Raw genomic sequence first — 9692 nt, 5'->3', positions numbered from 1 at the left:
CCCCCCCCCCCTCGATACACGTACACACACACACATGCATGCCTGCAGAGGCTCCATATCCACTTTTGATTGGCTGATGTAATATTAACAAATGAAGCTCTCAGCTCTGGCTACATTTAAGGGGCCCCTGAAAGTAAGCATGTGTTTATTTTTACTGTAAAAAAGGGGAGGAGGGAAAGACTTGAGGGTTTGAGAAATTGGGGGAGGGTAAAGGAGCAGGGATGGGTTTCTTTGTGGTACTACACAGCTGGAGCAGGAGAGTGGGTAACAAAATCCTGCTTTCTGTTGGAATGTTGTGCTGTACGTGGATGTTTGTACACTTTGTATCTTCTGTTTTATGACAGAGGGCGGCTGCTACTACTGCTCCACGTAGTACTCTACACATAATACTGTGTTACCACTATGAGGAGCCTTCTGTCAGATTTTAATAAAGATGTCTGCCTGCCCAACTTTGTCGGTATTGGATTAATACAAAAGTGTGTTTTTGGCTCTAGGTGGAGCTACATTTGGCCTCTATCAGCTTCCACCCTGTCTCTTTGTGCCCCTCTCTCGCAATGTCTGCTTTTCTTTTCCTTTATTGCATTGGCCTGGCAGAGCGCCTAAAGCTAGGGGTGGGGTGGTAAGGAGGTAGTGGGAGGGATTAGGGGGAGGCGGAGGGTAAGGAGAAAGAGTGTGTAGCAGCTGACTGAAACAGTCATTATATTATGTAAAGGAAGGCGGCGGCAGTGGCTGGGAGGGGGGGGTGAAGGGTGTGAGGTGCCAGTTACTGACGCGTAGCACAAGGCCAACCCTGATTGGCTCATCAGCGCCATTCTCAGTGGTGCTTTCTGGCTCATTAAAGGTGGAGACTCGGCAGAGAGGTTGCCGGGGCTGCTTGTGTTTTTCTCCCAGCAAATGGAGGCGACGACTGGGCTCCACCGCTGCGTCACTAATTAATTAGAGAAGAAAAAGTGGCGGGGAGGGCAGTACTGCGTGATCATTAAGACTCCTCCCTGTGTTGAAGAGGCTGCTGTAGATATCATGGATAACAGAGACGTTATGGACAGAATGAAGAGATTAGAGCGCTGGCAGCCACATCACGGTGATACAATAGATGAGGGGAAATGATCGGACAACGCCAGCCAACGTCAATTAAATCTTTGTCTGAATTACAGTCACTGACGCTCTGCCGCACATAACATTTTTGCCTAATTCAGTGACGGTCCAGGTGTTAATTCTGTGGTGCAGTGTTGGAAAGTAAAGAATCCATTTGCATGTTGTCTGGCTACGCACATCATTCACTGTCTGTCATAATGGAGGAGAAGGATTCAGTTATTTACACCTAGAAAAAACCATGCACTGCTGCCAAACAAGCAAGGACCAAAAACACAGAGGGTACAGGATATGTTCTCTCCATAACCACTACACATAAGGTCATTACTGCTGATTATTTCCTATGCAAACGGAAGAATAGTATATGTGTATGTAGACACCATTCAAATTCATTTCATTTTTGGGGGGGATTGGTTTACATTTCAAAACTCTGCACCAAAATTCTTATTATTCAGGAATTCAACTGTCTGTCAGGTAAACCTGAAAATAAAAATTTAAAAATCATTAATATCATGAACTCAGGTGTCATTATTAACAATGCGGTGTACAATAAAACAGTGTTTGTCTATGCAGTTGTGCTATTGGCAGAGGTGGGTAGGAACGAGTTACATTTACTCTGTTACAGTTACATGCGTACGTTTAAAAAAAAAAAAAAATATATTCTTCTAGGAGTAGTTTTAAATCACTATACTTACTTGAGTATATTTGAGAAAAAGAAACTGTACTCTTCCTATGCTACATTAGGCTACAATGAGCTTGTTACTTGTCTTTTTACCTCTTTGGTATTCTACGCGTCATGTTTTTATTTCCCCCCCCCCCCCCCCCCCCCCCCCCCCCCCCCCCCCCCCCCCCGGTACGCCTCATTTTAATGTTTCATTTTGACAGAGAGAGAGACTTTTTGATAAAGGCTCTACCACTTGACTGTTTCACCAATCAAACAGTGTTGTGCAGTCACATGACCATACTCCATCTCAGCAGTGGGACAGGTTAGCTGTACAGTCGTAACAAAACAAAAATGTCAGAATCAACCGTCGGCAACGCAGAACCAGACAAGGAGAAACACCCCCCAGCCTCATATTGAAAGCATGGTTACCTTAGTAACAGTGCCAAACAGCAGCTACATTATGTGGTGTCTTCTGTGTCGACAAAAAAAAACGGCATGACATTTCAGCATTCAAAAACAACATGTAACTTGGGGAAACTTAGAGGTAATTTTCCTTAATTGTTATTTTGTTCCTTAATTGTTATTGTTATATATATCCAAATTTGATGTGATAGTCTCTTTACTTATTTTGTAATTTATAAAATAATTTTAATTTATGTTTTGGATTGGATGAACTATAATGTGCCTAAAGAAGATTATTTTGTATTTTTGTTTGTCTGATTGAATGCTTGTGTTCAAATAAATAAATCAGACCTCACTCAGTACTTGAGTAGTTGTTTCACCAAGCACATTTTTTACTCTTACTCAAATATTTGGGTGACTACTTTTTACTTGAGTCATATTATTCTGAAGTATCAGTACTTTTACTTGAGTACCATTTTTGGCTACTCAACCTACCTCTGGCTGTTAATTATATGTAGTTTGCTGCTAGCCATCAAGTGGTGTTTCAGACTGGACGTGCTGCAATGATAGCTCAGTTCACAACGACAAAACACGTTGGTCTTGTCAGTGGATTTGCCAACTTTTAAAAAGTAAACTTTTCATTCAGAATCTTATCGGCTCCATTTCATTATCTCACGCTTGCCATTCACTCAACACAAAACGTTACTACTCTATGGCCAGCTTGCAAGCCCAAACAAGTGTGTGCGGCGTGCCTGTTGTTTTGTTACAGGCCTAGCTAGATCTGGTGTGGTGGTGTTGTTTTTCTTGTTGTTGCAACAACATGTGAAAAAACTACAACGTTTGCTAGACCAAAAAGAACGTTAATCTCTTAAAAGAAATTCATCCAGTTAAAATGGATGAATTTTAAGTTTTTTTAAAATGGATGAATTTTAGTTTTTTCACATGCAACAACATGTGAAAAAACTACGTTTGCTAGACCAAAAAGAACGTTAATCTCTTAAAAGAAATTCATTCAAAGTAAAAAAAGGGAGTCACCACAGAGAGGGGGGAAACATAGTCTCAGTAGTCTCTCCTGGGAGACATTTGGAGTGTTTCAATTGGTTGAGTTGAGCCGTACCACCATTCAGCAAACACTTTGGATTAAGTATACCAGCGCCAGCATATTTAGGTGTTTGACCTAATTCCAGGGGGTGGGGGTGGGGTAGTTGAGATCCAGATTGCTAATGTGGCTCTGCTAACCCCTCTTCTTTCTACTCAAGGATGGAGCGGATGTCTGAGGAGGCGCTAAGGCTCAACCTGCTAAAGCGAGGCCTGGAGTCACCCAGCGAGCGAGAGGAGGCGCTGGCCAAGCGCCTTAAAATGGAGGGCCACGAGGCCATGGAGCGCCTGAAGATGCTGGCGCTTCTTAAACGCAAGGACCTAGCTGACCTGGCAGCCCTTGAGGTTGCAGGGCCCCTGGGAGACGGAAAGGGTCCCGGAGCCAGCAGCCTCCACCACCAGAGCCTAATGGGGGCTGCTTATGAGGAGAAACTGAATGGGAGTCTGAGGCTGGGAGGCCACGGCAGCCATATTGGACCCAGTAAGAATGGGAAGGAAAACATCATGGATGAGCCGGTGGATATGAGCGCTGGGAGAAGATGGTGAGAATAAGAACAGCACATTTACACATAAGAACCACAGTGGACTAAAAGAATACATAAGAGAGAGGTAAGCAGACATTTTGACTTGTCATAGTAGGAAAAGTACAAATGTTACTAATAACAAGTATGGTGGCACTGTTCTATACAGGTGTCCCAGTAAACCATGACAATGGGCTAGCATGAACAATACCAGGACCCTTAAGTCAACATTTATTTCACATCTAAATTCTTTCCACCTGTGCTTTTCCTACTGTTGCATTTCAACATGTGTTGTGTAAAATAATAGTTCCATTCTACGTGAAAGAGTTCATACCAGTGAGTGGTGCTCTTTTCAGCTGTTACCCTGCTGGATGGTGTCACACAACACATTGGGCTCTATATTTGTGGCTGTGCTATGTCCAGCAAAGCAGCTTCCTGACAGTTTGGTATTTTCCTGAAAGTTGTGTTTGTGTGCCCTGCTCAAGTCAGATTTGGGAGATCAATCTGCAGCCATTCTGGCCACCCATCCCCTATGTGTATCTCGATTACATCCCACAAGCACACAACACCAGGCTCTGATAAAGTAACCAAACACATTAAAACACCGTTCGGTCGGTTATAACTTGGTATTGCGTTTTCTAGTGATTAGTCACCATTAGTTACTTTTGACCACTGTCTTTATGTAGTGCTGTTCAGTTTGGGGAACATATCTAAAATATTGCGCTTGTAAATAGGGCTGCAATTTAGGATTTTCATTGTGTATTAATCGATTAGTTGTTTGGTCTTTAAAGTGTCAGAAAATGGCAAGTCAAGTAATAGATCTGACATGTGTGACTGACGACTCTTTATGGCTCTGCACTGACGTTGCTTGAGCTACCACTAGCTTCCCAGACATTTCACAGAGCTACTGCACAGCCATGACTCATGTTCAGTATCGCCCAGCTTTTCTACCAAGCTAGCTCCTCACAAGCTGAAAATGATGTGATTCAGTCAGCAAAATAGTTTAACCAAGAGACACTCACTACACTAGTTGGTGTGCTATGCTTTTGTATATCATGATACAGAGTGCTTTGTTTTCATAGGTGGAGTTTTGGCCGAGTGTTAACTGTACATACACATCTGTAGTTTGGCCAACTGACAGACCTTAATTAACCTTAATTACAAATTGAATGATTTGCCAGTGGGAGTTATCTTGTCAGTGACAACTGCAGGCCAGACACTGTGTTCAACATCACAATTGTACTCTTGAAAATGAATGGTTAATTCCCCTTATTATGCTCCTTGTTACTGTTTTTCTGAACACCTGATCTAACATGTAGGACCCTATCTCGCACTTGGCGCAGCACAAAGCCCGACACATCTGTCTTGGCTAATTTAAGACCGTAGTTGTTCATTTCCATTCCTGCAGCCATCTTTGCGCCCATGGGCATGCTGGTCTTAAAAGGAGGTGTGTTCAGGTGAATTCTTGGCGTATTGCTATCGTGAGGCAGCGGGAAGTGAACGCACCATTGACCAACAAAAAGCTGGTCTAAAGTCTAAATTTTTGTGAATGTGTGTGAATGGTTCCTGTACTATGTAAAAGCGCTTTGAGTAGTTGGTAAGATTAGAAAAGCCTTATATAAATACAGTCCATTTACATTAATAGAATGTGTTTAGGTTCGTGCACAGCGCAAGCACACTATGCTTGTTAGACACAGGGAAGTGCAGCAGCACACACATATTTTATGAAGAGATGTTTATTTTGTTATTTTTTATTTTAACAAAAATAAGGAAAATAGAATAAAAAGCCCCAGAATGACACATGACAATAAAGATGTGTGCAAAAGGCCTACTGGTCAGATGTAACTGACTCCTACTGTTACTGACTACTTTTACCTAGTGTGTGTGTGTGTGTGTGTGTGTGTGTGTGTGTGTGTGTGTGTGTGTGTGTGCGTGTGTGTGTATTATAATATTATTAATATTATTATACGTTTTTTTAATTCAGTTTTTAATTTTATTTTCATTGGTCATCATAAATGCTGTTACAGATAAATCGGGAAGTGCCTTTAAATCGGCCGTTAATATTGGCCCGCCGATGTATTGGTCAGGCTCTAATTTTAAAAAGTGAATGTACCGCCCAGCCCTACATCATATCGTCCCCAGCCCTATTGGACATGAAACAGAAATTCAACACCTTTTTCAAACAAAATTAGCATGTATATGTTAACTTGCTAGAAATAGCCAATAGATTCCTCTTCTTTTGCCAGTAGGAGAGTTTACCTGACCTTTTTTTCTGCTGTATCACTTTCAATGTCGCTAACGCGTCAGAGGAAACAGGTGTTGTTAACTTCTCCTGTGATTAAGTGCACAAAACTGAACGTGCAACTCTGCTGTACATTCACTTAATATCTAAGCTTGAGAAAGTTAAACTTCGCTAAGACCGATTTACTCTGCAGTCACGTTACCCGCTCCACCACACACACACACACACACACACACACACACACACACACACACACACACACACACACACACACACACACACACACACACACACACAAACACACACACAAACACACACACAAAACTCTCTTTCAAACTCTGCACCGACTATTTTGATGTTCTGGCACTGCTTGGGTGGAGACAAACAGAATTTGCGGCCGAGATGACCGAAGTTACCAACGGAGCTGACATGCCTCACAGCATCGCGCCAGAACAGAGCTGAAGAGTCATTTGTCCCGGGAGTGAAGGCCCATTGTAACCTTTTCCATTGCAGACACCCGCTAGATAGTGTGTGTATGTGGATTTATTTAATTTTTTGGTAGGAAATGGGTATAGCAGAACCTTACAACCTTGTTCCAGAGATGAGAGAACCTGCAGGAAGGACAAACCTCTCAGCAGTCAGTTAGGCTAAACAAGCCACTCCGGAAAAAGAAAACATCTGTGGAGAGACTTGTGAAGGACCATTCACAAACCAGCCACCTTAACAGCGGCTAGGAGCACTTGACAAACTGAGTCCCATGTCAGCCTCAGAGCTTGTCCAGAACAATGAAACTGGCACATTTTTATAATGAACATGCATTTTAGATGTTAGAAAAGTTGACAGGACGTTTTTTGTTTTGTTTTGTTTTTTTACTTTTTCTACCACATAGTGATGCGGACCATGACAGACGAACTCCGTCTCCAGATGTTATCATCCTGTCAGACAACGAGGCATCCAGTCCCAGAACAACTCCTCGCCCTGAGGAACGCCTGCACCAGGCCAACCTGGACATGTTTAAGGTAAAATTTTAAGGAATACGCTGAATGTATTGCACGGCTGTCTTCAACCTGAGTTAATATCAGTTTGGAGCTGTCATAATGAAGTTTCAATAGCCCTTGATTAATCAACGGCATGAATGCATTAGTATGAAATGAAATCTATAGCGCGTTATACAGGGCTACAGTATCTATAACGCATAAAGGAAGTGACAACAATTTAAAATATCAAAGGAAATATAGTCAAATTAAAATGAATTGTAGGGACTCACTACTAAAATGTCATAATGTACATGTTAAGAGAAACAAAAAATACCTCAACATAATAATCTTTTTTTAAATAAAATCAAAATCAGAATTCGCTTTATTGGCCAGGCTTGCGTTAACGAACAAGGAATTTTACTTTATTTAATCTTTGCTCTCAAAGTACAACACTCACTTAAGATGTAAAGAATAAAAACTACTACTAAAAAAAATTTAGAGGTTTAAAGGTTTAAGATTTAGGGTTAGGGTTACAATTAGACCATCACAATTTCCTTTATTTAAAGGCGCATTTAGGCAGCTCAAAGGTGCATATTAGGTTGCCATCTGGTTACCAGGTGTCACCAAAGAGGGGTAGTAATTTTACTTCTAGGAGTACTTTTAAATCACTATACTTTTTACTTTTACTTAAGTAGATTTGAGAAGATGAAACTGTACTCTTCCTCCGCTACATTAAGCTCCAATGAGCTTTCTACTTTTCTTTTTACCTCTTTGAAATTCTACACATCATTGTTTTTATCTACTGCGTAGGTTTTACTTTGTCAGAGAGAGAGACATCCTAAAGGTTCTACCACGTGACCAATCAAATGGCGTTGAGCAGTCCCGTCACGAGACAATGCTCATTCTCAGCGGTGGGACCGGTTAGCTTTACAGTCGCAGCAAAACAAAAATGTCAGACTCAGCCGTCGGCAAGGCAACGCAGACAAGGAGAAACAACCCCAGCCTCATATTGAAAGCATGGTTTATACAAGCTATTTTGTACTTAATACTGAATACTTAAAACTTTATTTTGTTGATTGGATGAACTATAATTTGCCTAAAGATGATTACTTTTCCGACTGAATGCTTGTATTCAACAGATACGCAGTACTTGAGTAGTTTTTTCACCAGGCACCTTTTTACTCTTACTCAAGTAATTATTTGGATGACTACTTTTAACTTTTTCTTGAGTCATATTATTCTGAAGTAAAAGTACTTTTACTTGAGTACCATTTTTGGCTACTCTACCTACCTGTGTGTGTCACTGTGATTTCCAGGGGAAGACGGGAGAAGAGAGGCAGCAGATGATCAAAGCTCTGAGAGAGGAGCTGCGTCTGGAGGAGGCGCGGCTGGTCCTGCTCAAGAAGCTTCGACAGAGTCAGATGCAGAAGGAGAATGTGGTGCAGAAGGTCAGTGCTGCCGGTCGCTTTGATGCATCTGCCTGCTCCTCGAATAATCAGTAATGGAATAAAATGAATTACACTTTTCTCCAGTAGTATACTTTAATACAATTGCATGCTTTTAATGTACTTGGGCTTTTCCCATAGTATCCTACTCTTCTAATCTACTACGTTTCAGAGGGAAACATTGTTACTTTTTTACATTGCTACATAGTTACTTTAATAAGTGTAAAGAATATGATAAAGATAGAAAAGATTTTTTTTTTTAAACATCAGTTTTGATGCATTCTCTGTCCTCAGAGAGCACTGACAGGTTGACTCCTACACCGTTAAATGTCACACCATATCTATCGTATAGATTTGCAATAAGATGATCTCAGCTGATATATTGGCCTGGCTGATTTATCAGTCTTGCTTTAATATAAAGTATTTGAGCTCCACCTTTACCACCTGCAACATCAGTGATGCTTACACATTGCTTACAGATACATTAGAGATGGTCTTCTACCATTTTTTGCTTCCAGATTCCGATACCTGAACTTGCGTATCAGCCAATACCAAGTACTGATCCGATACCAGTGGTTCATATATTTTATTATTGTTTCAACATATGTATACTACTCTCCCTAAATGGCTGCGATATGATTTCTATCTTTGTTGTTGGTCTGGCTCAGGTTAAACTCTCAAACAATGAATGCCACAGAACTTTGTTTTATCATCCAGTTTGACAGTCACTTATAACGGAAAAAGAACATAAATTAACTACTTTAACATAGATTTTCTATTGGACTTTATATTGACATTGGATTGATGCATAAACTCCAGTACTTCCCGTACCGATACCAGCATTTAGGCCGTGAGGTTTTTATTCTACACTGTGGTATTTTTTTTTGTTGTAAAGCCTATATACACCAATTCTTTTTTAAGCATCGATTCATTTTCTGTTATTCTGAAATAACATGTAATATGATCTAAATATGGATGTGAAGTAAAATCCTCGGGTTACCAATACACACGTTAGTAGAGGAATCATATTGTCCTGATAAAGCTTTGTTTGGCTGCCTGCAGGTCCCCGTGGTTCAGAACGCTGCATCCTCTGTGCAGCCTCCTCCTATCCACAACTCTCCTGGCCTGGGCAAGCTGCCTGTTAGGCCGGGCCTGCACAACCCTGAGCCCCAGAACCTACGCAATGCACAGGTGTGTGTGTGTGTGTGTGTGTGTGTGTGTGTGTGTGTGTGTGTGTGTGTGTGTGTGTGT

General features: G+C 41.3%; 1 protein-coding gene across 3 annotated transcripts in view; it reads left to right on the top strand.

Annotated features, from left to right (window-relative positions):
* The window catches only part of gatad2b (GATA zinc finger domain containing 2B), a 57157-nt gene that overhangs the window by 34377 nt on the left and 13088 nt on the right, over window positions 1–9692 (top strand). For all 3 annotated transcript variants that reach the window (XM_034891416.1, XM_034891418.1, XM_034891417.1), the window contains exons 2-5: window positions 3418–3798; window positions 6909–7038; window positions 8313–8444; window positions 9504–9632. In XM_034891416.1, the coding sequence (XP_034747307.1) occupies window positions 3419–3798; window positions 6909–7038; window positions 8313–8444; window positions 9504–9632 (771 nt within the window). In that variant the 5' untranslated portion in view covers window position 3418. The remainder of the gene's footprint in view (window positions 1–3417; window positions 3799–6908; window positions 7039–8312; window positions 8445–9503; window positions 9633–9692) is intronic.

Source organism: Etheostoma cragini, chromosome 14 (genome assembly GCF_013103735.1).
Source record: "Etheostoma cragini isolate CJK2018 chromosome 14, CSU_Ecrag_1.0, whole genome shotgun sequence".
NCBI lineage: Eukaryota > Metazoa > Chordata > Actinopteri > Perciformes > Percidae > Etheostoma > Etheostoma cragini.
The sequence above is the reverse complement of the archived record's forward strand: the minus strand, read 5'-3'. Positions and strand labels throughout refer to the sequence as shown.